We start from the raw sequence: 23,826 nt of genomic DNA on the forward strand, positions 1-23,826 counted from the left end.
TCGGTTTCGTGTTGGGGGCAGGGTGAAAGCAAGAGGGACTAAAACACTGATTGTCTGGTCAAAAGGAAAAGAGAAAAGATAACAAATCAACTTCGGATCAAAAGGGAAAAAAAAGGAAATTGATTTGGTCATAGCCGTATGCCAAAAAATGATTTCATTTCAATTTTCTAGTTCTAGAAATGTTCCTTCATTTCTTCTCTGTACATAAAGACATTTTCCTAAAAGTTTCAACTTTGTGCCACGTTAACCCAAATTTCCTCAAAAGTAACCAGAAGGTCTACAGCAGGGGTGTCAAACTGGTCCAGAAAAGGGCCGAGACGGTGCAGGTTTTTGTTCCAACCAGTCAAGCACACATGAGTTAACCAATCAGGTGTCGGCTTAAACAAGCAACACCTGACTGACAATTAATTGATTACTGTCTTCAGACGCCTGATTGGTTCAACTTTATGTGCTTGACTGGTTGGAACAAAAACCTACACCACCCCGGCCCTTTACTGGACCGGTTTGACACATGTGGTCTACAGTCTCTTGACAGCCTGTGAAAATTGAGACTTTCATCCAAAACCATCGTCATGAGGTGTCTGAGCACATGTTCTTAACAGACAACCTGTATCTACTTCAAAGACTGTCGACACCAAAAAACTGTTACACGTCAATTTACTAGAGAAAAAAAAACATGACTTCTTTCACTAATGTCCAAGCCAAATAGTCAACTCTAACTTTGTTTTCTTCCAGCTTTGCCTTTACCACTGCCCTTCTAGGTGTCGTGCATGTTCAGATATCAACATTCAGTTGAATTTTTTTTTTCTGTCAAGGGATCTCAATTTTGATGAACAGAAATGTGTGTGATTTTACAAGGTTCTGCCATCATTTCACTGTAAAGGCATAAAGTGAACAAAAAAACATTTTTGTAAAAAAGAAAAAGGGGAAAAAAAAGATACAAAACAAAATGCATCCTTTTGCACTCTTGCTCTTTGTAAAGTGTTTCATTTCTCTTGTTATCCACTGGCCCTTCTCCTCACCCTGCTGAAAAAGGTTATATTAAAGCAAGTGAAATATCCATCTCCTTCACAACCTCTTTGTGCAATTTGAATGTTTTTCTCAATAGTTTTCCCTTTGGTTTGTAATTGTAAAATTTTATATCTGTCTAGTGGGTAAGATGCACCAAAATGAAGAAGAAAAAAAAACTCCACATGAAAATATATTTTTAAATAAAATTGGTTATAATTTACAGTGTTTGACAGGTAATGGATGCGCAACTCATGTTTCAGCCTTTCTATTGGTCAAAGAAAAAAGGTGAACATTTGGTACCATCAGTTTTTGTTTTGGTTACTTATGACTGTTGTCCTTTCCTAAATTCAGATCAGATTTCACAAAGCAAAAATGACCTGATATTGCTGTTGCTGACAAACGGACATGATAATCCTAGAGCAAGAATACACTCCATCAAAATTATACCATTAAAATTTATAAAATGAATGTTTTGTATTAACTTCCCATTTTACCGCAACAATGAATGTCTAATTGAGCTATAATGAAGGTAAATCTTTTGGCAGTGGGGGCTAAACAGAATCACAATAACTTCCATTGACATTAACTTCGGACAGAAAGTCCTAACCTACCAAATACACTTTCAAAATAAATTTAAATCCTGCTTAAATTGCATCATGACCTGCATGAATGAAGAATTTGTACAAATAGGCAACATTTTTAAATGACCCCTTTAGCCCTTTAATTTCACAAAAATAGCAAACAGATTTTTGTAAAGCAGGATTACCGCTAGAGTCCAATTTGCTTATTAATAGGAAACAAATGGACTGATTTGGCTGCATGTCATTGCAGCAAACAGTTTTTTATCAAGACTTCTGCAGCAATAAATAGCATGAATTCTCAACCAATGCACTGAGACCGTAAAGAAGGTTGTGAGGCAGATAAAAACAAGTCTAAATAGTTCACCAAAAATTCATTTTCTACTAACCCTAATGTCGTGGTTAGGATTATCTTCCAGAGTTATCCGTTCCTTTTTAAAGTTATGTTCATCCATGCTAATGTAGTGTGACCAGCTCTTACGCTCTGTCACCTCTGTTCACAAAGTCACAGTTAAAAACATCCAAATACCTTAATTCTGCCCGTCTCTGTATTGAAGACTAAAAGGTTGAAAATAAAACAAGGCTATATTTTAAGGTTGTCAAGTCGGAAGAGGTTAAAAATATGAGCAACTTAGTAATAATTGACGGAAAACACATCTGTACACATTTATTTTAAGATTAAAAAAAAATATGTTATACATTTGGGACAAGCTTTTCATAGTGGAATCTCACCAGTTAATGACCAATGAACCAAATCAACTCCAACCATATTTCAAATAAAAAAACAAATAAAAAAAGCCTGTGGCAGATGGTTAGTTTTGCTACCAATATCTTAACCATGTCTGGTTTAACTGTATTTTAACTCAAATTTAACTTGAACAGTTCCACTTGTGCTACAGATTTACAGATAAAGCTGTTGTGTAACTTAATATATCAATAGTATGTTTGCTATATAATACATTTACATTTAAAATGGGGGATGTTTGGTCAAAACCTGTTTCATAGGCCATCATCTGATTTTGTAGATTCTAATTCATCCAGGTCATGGTTATCCAAAAACGAGGAAACAAGACTTTAAAATTGATGGTAAGATTTGCAAGAACTGAAGCCTTTTTAACCCAGTTGCCATTGTCAGGCCATGTTCTGATATGCTTTCAAGACTACAGTAAAATATGCTTTGAAAAGTTAGCAATAAGAAACTGAGGCTAGTGAACAAATGTATAGTAAGCCATTTTATAATAATAGAAGAGCCATTAAAAGGTTCCAACGAAATGTTTCCTTACAGAGTTCCAGCAGTAATGTCACAAGCTCTACAATGAGCTTTAATATTTCCAAAATGGCCTTTACAAGTCTCACGGGTGCTGCTCAAGACATGACAAAAGTTTAAAGTGTACCCTACTTAACCAGCTGCTATCCAACATTTTAGTAATCCCTCATGATCAATGCAGAATAGCTAAATTGCCCTTTTAGACCATTTTTATTTTACATAAATCTACCTAAACTATAGTAAGACGTGCCTTCAAGTTCCCTATCTGTGTTTAAGTTTGTCCTTCACACCACCTTAAAATTAAAATCTATCAATTCAAGTTGAAAGGAAGTAAATGTCAGCAGTTGAAAATGTCAAAGAAACATCGCATCACTCTGAGCGGATGCACATAAACAGAGAACTACACATGCATTAATAACAAAGAGTGGCAGCCAAATTAACTTGTGTTTAACCGTCATCACAATTAGAAATGATTGAGGTCAGTGCGTGTTTTACAGTCACTTGCTCGGTTGAGATGCACCAGTCGACTCGGATGAGCATGTTTAATAAAAAAGGTGGGGGAGGGGGAGAAACGCCAGCCAAAGATGTTATTTTAATGAAAGTTGTTCATAAAAAAATGTTCTGAATATTTAAAGGGAAAATTATGTAAACCATATCTGCCAATTATTAATTACCTTGGCTTCCCAGTAGAAGAATATTTAGAGCAAAAAAAAAAAAAAAGAAGTCCTGAACAACAGGGGTAATGAATGAAGACAGTAATTTCTACCATATGTCCCTAAAAGAATCAAATATTTAAGCAAAGAAGCATAAGAAAACTGTCACTATGGCGACTTCACTGGGGCAGGTACACAGTATTTGGTATTTGCCTTAGAAGTTGGAACTCGGAGCAGAGGATGACATCATAACCGGAAAAGTCAACTTGAATCATATTCCATCAGTGAATCAGAACGAAATGCAGATGCATCCATAACTCACATGCTGTGTTCGAGAGAAAAACGAAATATATAAGCATAGTTATCCTACTTATATAAGAAATGAATCCCTATGGATGATTTTACAATGAACCATACCTTTTCTGGCCAAAATTTAAATAACAAAAATGGATTGTATCACAAGATTGACATATAATTGTCTGCCATTTTTAAAAACTCAAGTAGGTTTTGCTCTTGCAAAGAAGTACATTTTTTTTAACTTAACAATACGATTTAAAATCAAGATTCACACTCTTTCAAATGAAAAAACAAGCTTGATGTTCTCTCACTGACAGAGGCTTCCACATGCATGAACCAAATTCACAAGTGAACCCATACAGTATTGACAGGCAGTGGTGGAGAGATGCATGATTGAACACAGCACCTACTACCACCACATGATTCAGTTGTTCCCATTTGTTGTGCACAGTTGAAAATTTTAGTGATGGGTATTTTGAAAGACAAGCTTTTTCCACAAAGCAGAACGTTATAATGGATGTGTGATGTAAAGCAGGGTTTTAAACAAGAAGCAGAATTAAAAAAACAGTGAGTTAGAAGTTTGACAAACAAATTTAATTGTGAAAGTGACTACGGAATAGAGCAGACCAAATAAGTTAATTTATTTTATATTACATTAGAGTAGCACGATATTAAGCATTTTAATTGTGCAGCCAGTGGGAAAGAGGGGAAAGATGTTTCAATATATTTTGCCACAGAATCAAATCATCCTGTCGTCAGTCATCGAGCATTTATCATGTTGACAAGCTTATCGTATCGCAAGACTATGTATATTCAACCTTCTTTAAAAAAAACTAAAAAAAACACAAAGCAATTACCATTCAATTGATTATTTGTTTAGGTAAAAAATGTAAAAGGGAAGTTGAAGCTAAAGAAAGTAAAGGGAAGAGATTATTTAAAGAAATGTGTGTTCATAAACATTTAAGAGGTTTTCAAAAAAAACTACATTTTTTTAATCACAAAATGTCAATGATTTTATCTCATAATAAAATAAGTGTTAAAAGTCTTATAATCACCACACAGTCTCCACACATTAACTCAGCCATTAATACAATTATTCATCGATTCTTTATGGTTTGGGACTAAAAAAGACAAAAAGTATATTTGCCAAACTACAATATCTATTAGTCTTGTTGTGTGAAGATATGAATTCAAGTCAAGATAATTGTGATTCTTAAACCATTGCTCAGGCTCTCGGCTCTCGCACAACTTGACAGGGCAGACATACGATTGTCAAGATATTAAACAGTAAAACCTTAAAAAGAATAAGACTTACATTGCCCATGTACTCTGACAGCAGATCCTGAAGAGCCTGGCGCACGGAATTGCATTCCGCTACAATGCGCTCCCTGCGGTCATCACGCGTGCAACCTGAGTCGGCCATGAGGGCAGCGCCGCTGATAATGCTCTCCAGGCGCTCCTCCAGGGACGGACGGAAGCGCTCCTCGCTGAAAGCTAGGGGGTCCACAATGATTTGTTTCTGCAAGGAAAGTGTCAGAGGGGAAATTACACAGGGAGGTAAAATGCAAAATGTCATCATGAAACACTGATCTCTGGCCCTATGTTACAAGAAAGAAACTTGACAAGAAGGCGGGAGGGTTTGACAGTCCGACTTAAAAGCCCAGTAAGTTCAGAAGCAAAGTGAGGGCCACCGAGTTTGAAACAGAAATGTATTCAGCTAGACTGGGTGGTTACATTTGACACATTCTTTATAAACTTTTCAGGACAATTGCCTTTTTAAAACAGGTCTTTTGTATAGTGAACATTTTTTTATTTTAGTCACCTTATCAAAGTGATAATATACATGACCAGGAAGACATGTATAATGGCCGATTCTCACGCTGAAATTAATCCCAGGAGACAGATTACGAAACCCATTTCAAAGATCAAAATAACAGTAAGAAAAAAGGCATGTGTGGTCTTCCCATTAGATCATCTTGTTTCATAGCCCATATAGTATTTGTAGCGAGCTCTATCACATCAGAGAAAACTGTGATTTCACAGAAGCCTATAAACGCTCAGAGGCGACTTGTCACAGAGTAAACACCCAAGGTTAAAAGGTCGTTACAAAGACCGGCCGACGTTTCTTGCAAGTGCTACGGCAAATTATTCAGCAATTTGGCTGTCAGGACGTACGTTATATTAGATAGCCTTCCCACCATCAGATCCACCTACAACCCCCACCATTTCGTTTTATCTGACCTGCTCTGCTTGCGTTTTAAAATTGCTATGGCAACAGGAACACGAGAGACATGGAGGAGGAAACGAGGAAAGAGACAGACAGAGAATTGAGGGGGCTGACTCATTTGCTAATTTAGCTTTGTGCTAGAATTTGGGCTTGTGACGGCACCACCATCAAACGTGTGGAACATTGTTTAGCTCTGTCAAAGCAGCACTTGTAAACTGAGGCTCTTCGTTAATGTTAAATTATAAGTAATCTAAAGTCTGGACCCTCTTGTCCGGTAGTCAATAATTTCCCCCTACATTCACTTTTTCCTGCCCCCAGCCATAACCCTTTACTCCTACCGCCACCCCAAAAACATTCATGTGGATATCATGACACAATAAATCATTTAAATGAAGGTGGTTTTGACTTCTAACCACAGGTGTCCAGTGAACTGATGCCAAGTAAATATGAATTTATTATTAACATTAGTGGTGTAGAAAACACTTTAATCCAACAGCTGAAAGCTATTAAACATTCTGACTGAAGTCAGACAGAGAATAGAAATTTGTTATCATCTTTGAAGTGCATCGCAGCAGGAAACAATTACATGATTAGTGCAGTGTTGCATCAAGATGTTTCCCTCATTAGTTTCCTTGTCAATATTTGCTAAAATACTGTACTCAAGTATTTAAGGTTTCTCTCCTAAACGTTGCGATGTCTCAAAATGCGTTTATAGTATCACTTGAGTTGTCTCTGGGTGGACCCTGGTATAACACAAGGGTTAAAACTCATCCTGAGAGCAGAATAGTTGTTGATTACCAAATAAATGATTTGAAAATCATTTACTAAAAGTTTTGCTGCTAAAAATATATAGTTAGTCACTGAATTAACTGGAGAAGTATTGTTAACCAATTCCAATCGTGAGTTAAAGAAAATACTTTGGAGGTTAAAGAGAACAAATTACTTTTACTTTTCAGCCTCATCACTTTTATTCTGTTCTATGAAAGCCAAATATTGGTATAAAAATGCATCTTTGGGGGAAACTCAAAGCAATAACTTACATCAAAATTGTTGAGGGCATAGGCCAGTTCTCCACCTCCTGCTGGTTGACTGAGCAATGAGTCATCAGTAGAAGTGGCCTGTGCAGCATTGGAGATGCCTGAAACTGCAGATTGCAGCTGCTTGTATATCAGGTCACGGTTGGCCTTATAGGCAGCCACATCAGGGTGCTGCAGGCAAGCACGGGAAGCTGTATAGAGCATTGGGATGTTCCTTTGCAGGACGCCACGAGCGGCAGCCATTTGGTCCTTGTGCTGGACGTCTTTAAGCTCCTAAAAGGACAAGAAGAAAAGGAAGTGAGGAACCAAATAAAAAGACTGAGGGAGGGGCAGAAGTTGGAATGTACTTGAGATTTAAAATGTTTGCCATGCCCTTATGGAGGCACCAAGTGTGCGAGAGATTGTTCAGGATGACCCAGATTTACTTCTGTCCCCTGCGGTAACAGCGTCATAATCAGGCCATTATCATATGCCTCTGCCATTTAATTGGTTGCTATTCAAAATTTCAGCATCATACTGCAATTATATAGTCGAAGGAAGGAAAGGCATAGCAAGTGCAGGCATGGTATTCAGGTTTCCTCGTCCAATACACACATCAAGTGCTGCACATAAAAAAAATACCAAGACTACACACAGTATTTAGAAAATTTGTTCCAAGACAACCATTACAAAACTCAAATCTCCGAGTAGTTTTGCATGACTCATGGTTATCATCATCCAAAACGCTATGCTTTCAGTTCCTCCAAAAGGTGTATTCCAAAAGTGCCCAGAATTTTTTTTTACCAACTTTCCAAAGTCAGAAAAACATAGAAAGCAGACTTTTGGCTATAATTTTAAAAAACACTGTGCACCAGGAAAAAAGATGACTGTACAAAGCCCTCTATTCAAGTTAAAATACTGATTTAAGGTTGGTTTTTCATATTGTCCACAAAAGCAATGGTCACGGTCTTTAAACTCATTATTATAAGTTAGATTTAAAATTGCGTCCTTCATCCATCAGAGTATAAACCACAATGAAAAACGTTTTTCCTATTTAGCACTTAAGTTGTTGAATCAATTCAATTTCTTTAACCTGCTGAATTTGGTTGCCCATTAAACGACAGTGAATGCCTCCACCAAGCACAGTACTTGGTAGAGATTGATAGTAATAGTGAGTTTAATATGTTTAACTTAAGCTACCTCATTCAACAACTGTGCGTCCATGCTAAAGCCATCATTAACAACTGTGGTGGCACTAAATTTGCCACCACATCCAAATATGGAATGAAGAACCACTTTGATTTTCGGATTAGATTTTCCAAGATTATTGGCTGACTGAGAAGATCTAAAGAACTATAACTTGTTTCAAAATCAGGACATAATTCTGTTTAAACTACATTTTAGATCAGTTTGTATAAACACTCGTTCACTAGAGTAGTTAAATAAACCAGAGGGAAAACTGTACTTTGGGTTATGAGCATAATAAGAATTTAATTATGTGTAGTAAATATAATTGAGTGTTACTGTACCCTGTTTAACTGTAGAGCTTCAACAATATCTTGAAATTATGTAGAACTCCTACCTGCTGTCTTTTGGCAGCCATCATGTTCAACTTGTCCACTTCCGGTTTCAGAGCCTTGTATTGGATTCCAAGATCTTGTTCGGTGCCAGCATTGCGTACTTTGACCAAACTGTCCTCCACCTAAATGACAGAGAAGATTTCTTTTTAAATGGCCCAAATCTAAAATTAATGTTAAAATGAATGTAGGATTCTGGGGTTTCAACCCATAATTGTTTTGGACCATGAATCAAAAAATCCACATAACTAAATATATACAACTTTTCAAATTCTAAATTAGACATTTCAGCCAAGTGTATTTTGGAAATCTTACCAATTTGAGCTGCAGCAGAAGTTTGTACACGTCTGACATGTCTGCCAGAACCAATAGATGTGTAACGGCTGACAGGAGGGCTCTTGCAGCGCGGACCATATTGCCCCTTTTCACAGAGGAACAAGGATCTTCTGCAAATTCCCCTGAAGCTTGCTTCATGGAATCACCTGATAAAAGAATAAGAGATATTAAATTGCGTTTCAAGAGCATGCACTCAATAGACTGCAGTATGACGATTTTTATTTTCTCAATTAATGCCACTGCTTAAACTGATAAATATTTGCAGTGAATTGATACTGAGAAAACACAAACTTTCAAAACAAATCAAACTAAAATGGCTATTCATTTTTTTATAAGAATAATATTGAAAGAAAGGTAAAACCTTGTTTTATTCTCTACAACAGGCAGCACCCTGCAACACAGTTTTAGAATAGTCTGTGAAGAAAGGCCTGCCTACCAGCTGAATAAAGAAGCCAGTGTCTTAAAAGACAGGAGGATCTATGTATAGAGGCAACTGTCTCACACAGTGGATTCTTACTGTGTGCGGCTGAGTAAAAAAAAAAAAAAAAATTTGCCGAGTCAACCCTACATGAAAATTCTTGGTCGAACAGTTTGTGATTTCTCAATTTTATTTAAATACATTTTCACCAAGTTGCTACAAAAGAAAAGGCTGTAAATGGAGACATTCGGTTCAGTAAAAATGCAAAAGATTAAAGATCAATGTAAGTCAGCACATATGTCATATTTGCCTTGGACATTTTTATCCATTCATGTATAGTGTTGTATTTAAAGTACACCTGCTAAGAAAAATGCGGATGAAAATGTTACTTATAGAGTGTAAAGGGAAATTCTAAATGGTATCATCTTTAGAGTAAAGGAGAGCAGTTCAAACGGAGAGCTCGGAACTTGCAACACTAAAGACACATCCAGTGTTCCAGCAGGGGCGTTAACGGTGGTATGCAGGAAGAGGTACATTTTTATTCTTTCTAGCTAGTCCAGTCTCTCCACTGGCTATATATATAAAAAAATCTGACCAGTAGTGGTGGTTTCCAAAGATTTTAAATATATTATTGCATGAAGAAACCACTCATTTAATATCTTAATTTTTGGTAAATTATTGATTTAAATTATGGAACAAAATCTATAATAAATCAAAATGGTTTTATTTCTATCCTTATGGTGCGATTAGTTATAGAACATTAAGGATAAAGGATTATTATTATTACATCAACGTTCTACAATCAAAAATAGACCATTTGGTCATTCAAACTTTTTTAATGTTATTAAAATGCATGAGGAGACATAATTCATGAATTAAACAAGCTCCATAAAGTGCTCATCAACATGGGACTTCAATGGCACCAACCATCAAGCTGCAATTCCCTCTGTGATCAAAATCAATGAGGCCATTTTCTTGAGGCAGATAGTGATCAGCACTGCTTTAATAAACTTCAATCTATCTACTGCTCACCTTTGACATTGTAAGTGCATGATGAAATGATTAAAACATATAGCATACGGGGAGATCCCTAGCCTGAGGTACAACAATGGAAGGAGGTCAAAAACGTCAGCATCATTGAGTTGTATTTTAAGAAATTCAGAAAACAAATTGATTTTATCAAGTATTTGAAGAAAAATGCCTCATTTCATAAACTGTCAGATGCAATCGCAAAAGGATTATGTCAGAAATGTTTGTTTTTTTTATATCAGATTTCAACAACTACTTTAATACAGCCCAGAAAATGCTTTGTGAATCCTGGGGGTGAGTGGGGTGTTATCACACTCACTGGCTACATTATCAGTCTAGACATGCTCCACTGAGCAGCGTGGCATAGCTGACAGGGGGGTGTGGGGGGGGGGGGGGGGGAGGTACCGGCTAACAAGTCCCTGAATTCCAGCCTAGTGACAGCATACCACAGATACAGTAGCATTCCTGACCAGTGAGCACAACACACGCCATCCACAAACATGTCATCCAACTTCCAAGTACTGTGTACAGAAACTTGCTTGGCATCTTGGGAGAAAGAACACCATGACACGGAGGTTGCTTCATGACAACAACAACCCTCTTGTCACTGCTGCCTGGTCTCATGGCCTTGCTGCTCAGAGAGAGTGAGCCATACACCGAATAAACAAGACACATTTCAGGAAAGCAAATATTGAATGATAATACCGTCGGATGATAAATTATTTTACGGGCCTGTGTGTTTATAGATGGTTCCATGTCCAGATTGGTAGGAGGCATAAATTAAATGTGAAATATATGGGATGGAACCTACGGAGCAGCTGGAGCTCATGATTAATGAATTTGTTATTGTAAAAAAGAGATTTACCATTTTTCATAATAATCCTTAAAATGTAGTAAGAAAAGTAGCCTTCAGTCCACATTTTTGCATCACAATAAAAAACAGTTTTTGACATCATTGTCTATATTTAAACCTACTTTACTTAACAACCAGTTGTAAAATATATTTACTGCAATATAAGCACTTTTGACAGAGGTACAAAAAAGACTTGCTGAGATCAGATCCTCATAGTCCGCATTAAACTCCAGTTAACAGGAAACATTGATTTTCTAGCACTCAATCAGATATGATGCTTTAATTGATCAGGTTAACTTCCTTTTGCATCTAGTTATCCAATATAATGACACCATTCATCAAGTAATAAATACATTTCTAACAGTAAAATTTTGGCTCAGAAAATCTTTTAAAAAAACTATTGTGTACTCCAGGCACACATGGTGACTTCTACCAGTCTTCGGCTCAGGCAAGAGATGAAGGATATGATTCAATGATTGCATTGTCCATCTGGGTGGTGGACACCTCATAAAAGTATTCAAGCGTACCTTGCTTGCGGACATCCTCCACAGCAGCTGTCAGCTCGTTCTTCAGATATTGACTTTCCTTTGCAATCTTCTCTCCTTTATCCAAAAAGTTTTGGGTTGCAGTTTCCACAGAGGCAGCCAAAACATGCGCTTTCTTGGAGCGCCCCTTCTTCTTGTTAGATGGTCCTTTGTTGCTCGTGTTAACCAGGGTGGTAACCTATCACAGCGGTACAAGATGTACATTTTAATTTAGTACGTATACATTTTGTTTAGTATAGTGTAAACGAACATTTCATATATCAGACAAACAACTTTATTATCCTCATCATTAAAACTGTAAGTTGATTAAATATTATTGTAGACTTGAACACCCATCGGGTATTTGTTTAATACAAGTGGCCTCATTCTTTTTTTAATGTTAAAGTCAAAGTTAAGCTAATACAAGACATTAATTCAACTAGTTACAAATGACAGATTGATACATACATTTAAAAATGCGTGTGCATTTCTATACTATTAATTAAGAGTCTCAGATTCGACCATACACCAAACATTACCTGGGTAACCAGCGGCTCCAGCAGCCTTTCCACAGCCAGTGTGCGGATCTCCAGGCTTTTTGGGTCCCATTTGAAATTGATGTTGGGTGTGTTAATGCTCGTCATCGTGTACGAAAATTCTAGAAAGAAAATGAAATACAAAAGCAAATTTTAAAAACATTAAAAACATCACAAACATGTTTTCATACAGCAATACTAATTATAACGTCTTATCACCGAAAATGTAATGCAAGTTGCTTGGATTTACTCGTTAATCACCAAATGTGAGATGAAAATCCAAAACCTGACAATAGTGTCCCATTTTAGTTCTCTTCTGAGGCAGCTAGAGCAGCTCCATTGATTTGCTATCAAACACAGAGAGGCAAGGATAATCAAGAAGCCCTGGGGACGAAGCCGCTTGAATAGAAAGTTGGTCAGCTGTATTTTGGAGACAACGGCAATGCTTTTAACCTACATTGTAAAGGGAGCCGTTAAAACATTACTTGATAAGCAAAAATTGTAAGCCGTCCTTCAACTGCCTTTAAATGTTGATTTACATGCAAAGAGTAGGAATGCAATCTAAATTAAATAAATACAACTGTGGAATAATCCACGATATTCATAACAAAACAATCACAAAGTTTTTTCTTCAATCTGCTCCTTCAACCCTTTTACACAATATATAAGTTTTATCTTGACCTTTACAAGTATATACTTTATTGAATATTGTTTTGATTGTTAAAGCGCTTTGTGACCCTGGTCTGGAAAAGTGCTATACAAATAAAAAGTACTTACTTACATTTGATTTGTGATAGAGATGTTTTCACTCGACACTAGTATTGTCAACCTTTTGTCATTTACACGAGAAATATGATGTCAATTCTTTAGTGTTAGTGTGATTTATATAAAAATAGACTTACTACTAAATATGTAGACTTGATAAAACACAACTCGGATTTTCTAGAAATGAAACATGAGGCTGCTTTTGTATTAAAGGCAAAACATTTGCTGAGGTTGCCTTTGTATTAAAGGCAAAACACTTAGTTTTCCTTAAATGTATTAAATAGGAATATATACTGAGGATTGGTGTGTGGGTTGTTTTATGCGTAGGATGCGTTAAAAAAAAAAGAATAGTTGCTTATTCATATCTTGTAAGTGCAGGGAAGATGTTTGACATTTACCAAAACTCACTGTGGGTGAAACTAAAGGAAGGTCGAGTTACCAACGAAACTATTCGAATCCGTGCACTTCTGGTGTCACGTATACAAGTTTAGCGATACTTTCGGTTGAACTTGACTTGTATCGACCATGTAGAAGTAAAACAAAGTGGCTCAAAGGTCGACTAAAGGCCGTCGAAAAAAACTAAGTCAAGCGGCAGATGGGAGAGTATCAGGGTGGGTCACAGACTTTGGCAGCTAGGTGCTAACAATAAGTAGCTCTAGGTCTCACCTGCTTTCGTAAGAGCTCCACAAAACAAGTATATGCGCGGCTTTAACCTTTAAAAATACAATAATTTAATCGAAAAGACAACATATACCAACATATAGTAGTTGAAGTCTGACCGTTGGTTTAAGTCAAACGCGATTTATCACGTACTAAAACAAGCCAAACACCACAATGCTAAAGCTAATGCTAGTCGACAACAAGTTTAAAAGGATTACGCCGTCTCACAAAACAAGTATGACAAGATACCAAAAAAACAACTAATACTCGTGTAAAGATGGACCCAAAAGAGCGCTGAAACAACTTTGTGTTAAATAGTTTTGAAGGCTTACGTTAAAGTTCAAAATGGAGGCGTGGAAAGTCCTAAAGTTTTTCTCACCGTCTCAGTGACGCACTTTTCCTTTTGCCCCGAACTTTAACGTGTGATAAAAGTCTGAGTCGTGTATCCAAAAAAATGCACTCAAGAGTCAGCAAATGTCTGGCAGTTTTTTCTTACCTAAAAAGTTTCGGTGGAAATTGTTTCCGTGTCGCTGGATATACCCTCCCAACAATGGCCGAGCAGCAGTGGGGATTATTGGGGCGGTGACTCACTTCCTGGCAGCGGCTGACCACAGGCTGCTACAAGCCCACGAGCGACGAGGTGTTCCGGGCGTGGCAACGGCTGGCTCGGGCCATATATGGGGTAATTACAGTGGAGGAAAATGGAAAACGAAAAAAGCAAAAGATCTTCCTTGAACCTTTTACAGTTTAGATTCTTAAATCAAAGGGGGGGAATGTGACGTCACTTGTCTTTGCACTTTATTAAAAAAAAAACAATAAAGCCACTTATAGTATATACTAGGGGGTGTATTTTAGAAACAAACAAGGATATATTTGTAGTATTGCCCCAAGTAAGTAATTTACTTTATATAAAAAAAGGCACTTTTCCATTTCTAGTATATACTAGGGGTGTGTTTTAGCAAGAAACAATGATATATTTGTAGTATTGCCCCAAGTAAGTAAGTAAGTAATTTACTTTATATAAAAAAAGGCACTTTTCCATTTCTAGTATATACTAGGGGTGTGTTTTAGCAAGAAACTATGATATATTTGTAGTATTGCTCCAAGTAAGAAAGTAAGTAAGTCATTTACTTTATTATAAAAAAACAAAGCGACTTTTCAATTTCTAGTATATACTAGGGGTGTGTTTTAGAAACAAACAAGGATATATTTGTAGTATTGCCCCAAGTAAGTAAGTAATTTACTTTATATAAAAAAAGGCACTTTTCCATTTCTAGTATATACTAGGGGTGTGTTTTAGCAAGAAACTATGATATATTTGTAGTATTGCTCCAAGAAAGTAAGTAATTTACTTTATATAAAAAAAGCCACTTTTCAATTTCTAGTATATACTAGGGGTGTGTTTTAGCAAGAAACAAGGATATATTTGTAGTATTGCCGCAAGTAAGTAAGTAATTTACTTTATATTAAAAAAAAAGGCACTTTTCAATTTCTAGTATATACTAGGGGTGTGTTTTAGCAAGAAACTATGATATATTTGTAGTATTGCTCCAAGAAAGTAAGTAATTTACTTTATATAAAAAAAGCCACTTTTCAATTTCTAGTATATACTAGGGGTGTGTTTTAGCAAGAAACAAGGATATATTTGTAGTATTGCCCCAAGTAAGTAAGTAATTTACTTTATATTAAAAAAAAGGCACTTTTCCATTTCTAGTATATACTAGGGGTGTGTTTTAGCAAGAAACTATGATATATTTGTAGTATTGCTCCAAGAAAGCAAGTAAGTAAGTAATTTACTTTATTATAAAAAAAAACAAAGCCACTTTTCAATTTCTAGTATATACTAGGGGTGTGTTTTAGCAAGAAACAAGGATATATTTGTAGTATTGCCCCAAGTAAATAAAGAAGTAATTTGTATTTTTATAGCGTATTTCCAGACCAGGGTCACAAAGCACTTAAACAATCCAAACAATATTCAATAAAGTATATACTTTAAAGGGCAAGTTAAACTGATAACACAACAGGAGTTCCAGAAAATCAAGGAAAAGCTAAGGATATATTTTTAGTATTGCTCCAAGTAAATAAGTAAGTAAGTAAGTCATTTCTATTTATATAGTGCTTTTCCAGACCAGGGTCACAAAGCACTTAAACAATCAAAACAATATTCAACAAAGTATATACTTTAAAGGTAAGGTAAGGTAAGGTAAAACTTTATTGATCCCTCAGGAGGTTACTTTTGGGAAATTGTTTTTTCCACAGCAAATAAAGCAATTTTTCATAAAAAAAAAAAAATCAAAATAATATAAGAACAAGAACAAAGAGAAATAAAGAGAAAGAACAAGATGATACAATCTAAGTCTAAAGATAAGGATAAAGAACATAGATTAAAGAAGAATAACAAAGACAAAGGATACAAAGACTAACATAGAACAGAACATCCAGATACTTTTACTCCACTAGTTTTAGCAAGAAACAAGGATATATTTGTAGTATTGCCCCAAGTAAGTAAGTAAGTAAGTCATTTTTATTTGTATAGCGCTTTTCCAGACCAGGGTCACAAAGCGCTTAAAACAATCAAAACAATATTCAATAAAGTATATACTTTAAAGGTCAAGATAACACCGAGTACAGGTGTTGCAGAATTTACAAACCACACGACTCTTGACGAAGTTGTATGTGTTACCAATTCCGGAGATAAATATAGTCAAAAATATAAAAATAAGGTAAGGTAAGGTAGAACTTTATTGATCCCTCAGGAGGTCTCCTTCGGGAAATTGTTTTTTCCAATAGCCACAGCAGATACAGCAATTTTTTGTGGCTATTGGAAAAAAAAACAATAATAATAAAAAACAAATATATATAATATATAGCAGATCGATAAAGTTCTATCTATCTACTCTCTATCTATCTATCTATCTATCTATCTATCATAATATCACTGGCTTCCAGTTTCTTTCAGGATCAACTTTAAAATTCTGGTTCTTACTTTCAAATCTATTCATCGTCAGGCTCCTCCTTACATCACTGATCTGGTCCAGCCTTACACCCCAGCTCGGGCTCTGAGGTCTGTGGATCAGAATCTACTGATGGTTCCACGCACACGGCTCAGGACCAGAGGAGAGAAATCTTTTCAGGCTGTTGCTCCTAAGCTTTGGAACGATCTTCCTCTCTCTTTGCGCTTGATGGAGTCTACTGACTCCTTTAAGAAACATCTTAAGACGTTTCTATTTGTTCAGGCTTTTCCTTGAATTTCTCGAACTCCTGTGTTGTTCTCAGTGTTATCTTGATCTTTAAAGTATGTACTTTTTTGAGTATTGTTTTGATTGTTTAAGCGCTTTGTGACCCTGGTCTCGAAAAGCGCTATATAAATAAATATTACTTACTTACTTATAATATAATATGATTTGCAAGACAAAATGAAAAATGTATTAAATTCAATTAAATACTTTATATATATACCCTTCAAAATATGTAAATAACATATTGAATTTTTAAAAATCACAAATTCATTGAATTATTCCTGTTTTTAGTCCTTCACATATTTTAAACATAATTGTTTTCCTGTTTTTCTATGTTGTATAACACTTTTATGCTACATAAAAAAATATATCACTGTCTACAGTAATATTACTTTTTAAAAAAAGGTAATTCCAATTCCAATAGGGATTTTCACATTTTTATGTTATCTTTGCTCACTTAAATAGTTGTATTTTTCCAAAACTATTAGCCGATTGTGACACTCTTATCCATGTGAACTCGAAAATATTCCTGGAAAGAATGTGAGGGTTATCTCTAAAAAGTAATACACGCAGTGATTTGCCGCATTGACTGATAACTCGAAAGGTTATTTGATAAGAATGTTCTACATGCTTTTGATTTGAACTGAAGTGTGAAATCCCCAAAATAGAATTTTTGTAACACCTACGTGCGACACAATCAAAGGTACTTTGTCACTGCAAGTGAACTTGTTTTATGCAGCTTTATGTTTGTACTTTGAAGTATTATTTGAGCTTTTTTTTTTACAATTTAGCTGCGGTTTTGCGAAGTAAGTTAGGTTTTTATATATCGTGTCTTGTGAATGCATCAAGCGAGCCACTTCAGTCCGAGAGAGGGAGTGTAACAGCTGCCTCTTCAGCTCTGTGACCCTCTTATTCCAGCTTCTCCCCTAGTCTTCGAGAGGTTGGTTACCTTAATTTCCCGGGGGGATCTGTTCTGGTACATCGCATTAAGTATTTTGTGAAGGATAAGCTGGCGGAAGGGCTGCCATATCCTGCATGTGCTTATCAACATCCTTGACTCTCTCTGTTGCTGGTGAATCGTTTCTTGGCACTTTTCTGTCTGCGAAAACCTCACCGCTGCAGCTGAGACCGCCTTGGCTTCATTCAGACCGTGGAGAAAACACATGATCGACTGATCAGTGCCAGAGAACATCTTTTTCAGCTCATTGTGAGCAGATGGCCTCCTGGAGGTTTAATAGTTGCAAACAGTGCAGTTTGCAGCAGATGTGTCTGTGTTAAGGACATTCGTCAGATCTCCTTATCGGCACAGCTTTTGATACATCTTATACTAAATCGGAGGAAATGGTCACTTTATTGAATTCAGCCAGATAACACAGCAGATGCTGTTGAATATCAGGCGGGTCTATTATATTACCTTTATCTTTAACTGACTTAAAAGTCAGTCAAAGATTAATTCAACAGAATTTGCGTCAACCATTCAGTTTGGGGAGAAGATTCTCTCTGTATTCTCTACAGCCTCGGGGCGTCTTGAAAACGAATTCTGTCCGAACTCAGTAAAGCCATTACCTTTAATACAAACATAATTTAATTTCATCTTTTGTTCTTTGAGTGTCACCCTTTTTCCCCTCTGGTCTTTGGTCTGCCTTGTAGAACCACTTGTACCCAACCATATTAAACATTAAAATGTCAAACCGTCACCCACACAAAAGTTAAAAAGAAAAGACTATGAATCGTCAATATCAGTTGCCAATTTTTGGGTTATTTGCTAAGAGACAAACACACTGATGCCAATGATTATATTTCCTCCCTGGCAAAGGTTAAATTATTAGTATAATTAATGATTTTAAATATTGTTGTTGCTGTTGTTGTATTGTTTGTTATGCTTATTGAATATTGCTGTTGTCAAAGTAATGAATAAAAATCATTCACTATTATAAAAACATGTGTGAGAGTTCCAAAGATCTACATTTTTAAAATATTTTTCTTCACAGGGGGTCTTTACACTTACAGATAAGACGAGGAGCTCAGTCAGGGAGAGAATCAAATTAGAACTGCGACTCCTCCACACCGAGAGAAGCCAGTTGAGGTGGCTCCCTCAGGAAGTGTTCCAGGAATTTTCAGGACACATTCCTTGAACAACCAGGCCTTGGTTGGCCTGGACATAAGCTGGTATTCTCAGAAGCTGGAAGAAGAAAATCTAGTGCTAGTATGTCAGAAGAAGGATAGATGGATAATATATGGATAGTTGGATGTATGGATAATATATGGATAGGTGGATGTAAGTAAGTAAGTAAGTAATTTATATTTATAGAGCACTTTTCCAGTTTGTATGGATAATATCTGGATACTTGGACGTATGGATAATATATGGATATTTGGATGTATGGATAATATATGGATAGTTGGAAGTATGGATAATATATTGATATTTGGAAATATGGATAATATATGGATAGTTGGACGTATGGATAATATCTGGATACTTGGACGTATGGATAATATATGGATACTTGGACTTATGGATAATATATGGATATTTGGATGTATGGATAATATATGGATATTTGGATGTATGGATAATATATGGATATTTGGATGTATGGATAATATATGGATAGTTGGACGTATGGATAATATCTGGATACTTGGACGTATGGATAATATATGGATATTTGGATGTATGGATAATATATGGATAGTTGGAAGTATGGATAATATATGGATATTTGGAAATATGGATAATATATGGATAGTTGGACGTATGGATAATATATGGATATTTGGATGTATGGATAATATATGGATAGTTGGACGTATGGATAATATATGGATATTTGGAAATATGGATAATATATGGATAGTTGGACGTATGGATAATATATGGATAGTTGGACGTATGGATAATATCTGGATACTTGGACGTATGGATAATATATGGATAGTTGGACGTATGGATAATATATGGATAGTTGGACGTATGGATAATATATGGATAGTTGGATATATGGATAATATAAGGATATTTGGATGTATGGATAATATACGGATATTTGGATGTATGGAAAATATATGGATAGTTGGATACATGGATAGTTGGATATATGGATAATTTATGAATAGTTGGTTGTATGGATAATTTATGAATAGTTGGTTGTATGGATAATATACGGATATTTGGATGTATGGATAATATATGGATAGTTTGATGTATGGATAATATACGGTTAGTTGGATATATGGATAATTTATGAATAGTTGGATATATGGATCATTTATGAATAGTTGGATATATGGATAGTTGGATATATGGATCATTTATGAATAGTTGGGTATATGGATAATATATAAATAGTTGGTTGTATGGATTATATACGGATATTTGAATGTATGGATAATATATGGATAGTTTGATGTATGGATAATATACGGATAGTTGGATATATGGATAATTTATGAATAGTTGAATATATGGATAATTTATGAATAGTTGGATTTATGGATAATATATGAATAGTTGGATTTATGGATAATATATGGATAGTTGTATATATGGATAATATATGAATAGTTGGATATATGGATAATTTATGAATAGTTGGATATATGGATAATTTATGAATAGTTGGATAATGGACAATATATAGATAGTTGTATATATGGATAATATTTGAATAGTTGGATTTATGTAAATATATATATAGTTGGATAGTTGAAAATAAGGATAGTTGATTGTATGGATAGAGATGGCTAGTATTCCACAAAAGTAATTAATTGTCATCAATAAAAGCATGCTCAATTAATCAGTGTTATTGGTGAATTTGTTTTATTTGACATGTGCAATAAGCAGAAGATAATGTTAATCCTTCCCACTAAAGAGTATTAGGAGAAACATAAGTGTATTTTGTCCAGCAAGGACACACACACACACACTAGCATAACAAGGTGTTAATTAAAACGCCTGACCAGGGCAGAACAAATTTAATTCCAGGACAGAATGAGCTTACAAAAATACCATGTGAACCCTGAAAGCAACCATTATCTATCCTCTGCAAGAGAAGGAATTGACGCCACATACGCTGTATATGACAAGTCCCTTTCGAAACAGGTCAGACTCGAGGAAATGATTATTTATTCACGCTATTAAAACGTTCATCAGGAGTGATTAGAGGTGATGGAATTGTATACTTGAATGATGGATGTTTCTATCAAAGGAACGGCATCAGTCTGTTGACAAGTGGTGTCCTTGAACCTCATTCATTTTTTTTTTACCTGTGGGTCCAACAAATGATGGGGCGCAGCATGCTATAAATAATTCTCTCTCATTAACAAGAAGTGCACTTGTTTGCCACACACGGAATGTATAATTGAGCGCATGCAAATGCATGGCGTGTGATGTGACACATCAAACAGCTGAAAAATATCTGATTGTTTGAATATCATCTCCTAATGACTTTGCATATTCCATTCTTGATTTATTTCGAGCCCATTTTTGATGAGAAAAAAAAAGAACTAGAAGCTGCTTTTCGCCACAGCTGTCGCCTTGTAACCTTCTGTTACAGGGCATCGCTATCATGTATTATGCAGACGTGGAGGTTAGCGGACACTAAATTGAAGCTGTCAAAGATGCCCAAGCTTTGATGGTGACAGATTCTGAAGTTCCTTAGCTGAGAGATGAATTTGTTCCCTGACACAAGAAACAAAGCGACTTCCAATGGACTCACGGTTACCTGACTCATAACATTCGCTTTTCCAAGTGAGCCGCATGATGTCATCTTCCCGGGAAGACCTTGTCCCTCAATGGGAGGCAAAGATTGTGTACATCAAGCCTGACTAGCCGGGGCGAGGGTTAACCGATGTGGATTCATGTTGATGCTAATTCAGGCAAGCAGTTATTCACTTTGACATTCCCATGGAGGTGAAGTCATATTATTGAGTCAGAAAATTTGACAAAAACAAATGTCCACCGAGAGAACGAAACAGGCCTTTGTTGTGGATAAATGTGAGGAGGGTAATCACGAAGAAGCCTTGTAATTGCCTGGACCAGTGAGAGTACGGAAGGCTGTCTGACTCACCCGTGATTGTTGTTGACAGGAAAGATCTCTTGATTTTGCTCGAACAAGCACAGTTAGCAACATCCTGTTGTTATTATTTTATTTAAGAGATGTGTTAGATTAATACTCCTCTCACTTTAGGGTCACTTTTCAATGAATTTGTCTCCAGCCAAACCATTTGCCTACAGTTTCACTTGAAATCCTTTTAATGGCTTGAATGAACAGCTGAATTCTTTTTGGCAAGAGAAGGGGATGAACCGAACCTTACACAGTTTTCCCGAGCAAGACAGACTGCAATTTGAGTTCAGCAAATAGATCCAAGTGCTAATCCACCGCAGTACACTTTCCATAATGTGATGTGTAGTCAACCATCCGTCACTATCCTGACTTTGGAATCAGAAAGAGGAATATGAAAAAAGGCTTGAGGCAGCCTCAACGAAAACGGAGGCATTTCCTTACCATGGTCCACGGATCAAGTCTGTGAAGTAAGGGCTTGAATGTAAGAAAATGTTTCTCTCAGAAATTGGACTATCTCTCGCTGCTATTTCTAGCTGTGTTCCCGTATTACCGACTATGTTTACGATTGTTGGGCAGTACATTGGTATGATTAGTATTTTGTGTCTCAATATAATTTCAGGGGAGAAAGTCATTCAACGCGTAATTTCACTTCCTCGTAAGTATGTGCCTGTGATATTTTGAAATTAATGTTTATCATTGTAAAGAACGAATGATGTGAGCTGATACTGTAAGGTAGGTTGGCACTAACAATAGATTGTAAGAGAGAAAGAGGCTTTCCATATGATGTCACTATCTGGATCAGCCTTTAAAATAGTATAAATACCAGTACATTAAATACATATACGGTATATTCTGAACAGAGATAGAGTAATCCAGAGTGTCATGAAGACATAGTAATAGTTGGCAACATAGCTTTATCAAAGCCTACTGTCCAATGATGATGGGATTAAACCAACAACTTTTAGTTGAGAAAACTGTGTAACCCAGAAAACAGACTATGCAGGAAGTTGAAATCGCAATCTACACATCCACAGATCAGTGTCTATTGTTAAGATCAACAACACTTAGCTATACATTCACAACTATTTTGCTATAACGGAACAACATTTTTATTTAGTTTAGTTTTTTGTTATTACTTCTGGAGGTGTATTAGCACCACAGATGCTAACAGAAGCTACTTATTTTAAGGAATAGTTACTGGATTATCAAGGCTGTTTAGTCAGACTATGAGAATAATTTACTTAATCTTAAAAATCTTATTTTATGGAATCCAAAGTAAAGGTTACGTTAGTAATTTGGCAGTGATGCTAGTCATGCTAGTCATTTTGATCTAAATGAGTCGAGCTGAAGGCCTAGGGGCCAAATCTGGCCATTTTATGTAGCCCACCAGATGGTGGCCTCAAATTAAGGGTAATTAATGTTGATAATTACATGGTGACCTGTCAAGATGCTAGTGTTTACATTAAGAGACAGGTATTTAATAGGTTAACAATTGTATAGAGAATTACAATAACAGTAAAACTGAACTGAAGAATTTGAGGCCGTTTGGAAAATATGTATTTATTTTCTACTAAAAATGTGGAAAGATTTTGGGCCGTTGTTTTGATTGGGTTTAACGCCCCTGATTTTAGAGATTTATGAGGATGTGATGTAATTCAAGATAAAATCTTTCAACCAACCTTTACCCAACCATGATGAAATACAGACCAAACAGCGACTAGATCACTATTTCCGAGTCCTTCTATTAGTCTGAAATTCACTCGGGAGCGAA

The 23,826-nt window shown here is 35.9% G+C and overlaps 1 protein-coding gene across 3 annotated transcripts in view; it reads right to left on the reverse strand.

The window, feature by feature from the left end:
* ctnna1 (catenin (cadherin-associated protein), alpha 1) overlaps positions 1 to 14,447 on the reverse strand; it is a 45,617-nt gene extending 31,170 nt beyond the window's left edge. For 2 of the 3 annotated variants that reach the window (XM_087799769.1, XM_087799767.1), the window contains exons 1-7: positions 14,244 to 14,447; positions 12,326 to 12,444; positions 11,790 to 11,985; positions 8,942 to 9,108; positions 8,632 to 8,751; positions 7,074 to 7,343; positions 5,122 to 5,325 (exon numbers count right to left, since the gene is read on the reverse strand). In XM_087799769.1, the coding sequence (XP_087655895.1) occupies positions 5,122 to 5,325; positions 7,074 to 7,343; positions 8,632 to 8,751; positions 8,942 to 9,108; positions 11,790 to 11,985; positions 12,326 to 12,430 (1,062 nt within the window). In that variant the 5' untranslated portion in view covers positions 12,431 to 12,444; positions 14,244 to 14,447. Of the gene's footprint in view, positions 1 to 5,121; positions 5,326 to 7,073; positions 7,344 to 8,631; positions 8,752 to 8,941; positions 9,109 to 11,789; positions 11,986 to 12,325; positions 12,445 to 14,126 lie in introns of all 3 variants that reach the window. The other variant, XM_087799768.1, reaches the window with a different exon arrangement.
* Between the last annotated feature and the right edge of the window lie 9,379 nt (positions 14,448 to 23,826).

Source organism: Callionymus lyra, chromosome 9 (assembly GCF_982586985.1).
Source record: "Callionymus lyra chromosome 9, fCalLyr1.hap1.1, whole genome shotgun sequence".
NCBI classification, from domain to species: domain Eukaryota; kingdom Metazoa; phylum Chordata; class Actinopteri; order Syngnathiformes; family Callionymidae; genus Callionymus; species Callionymus lyra.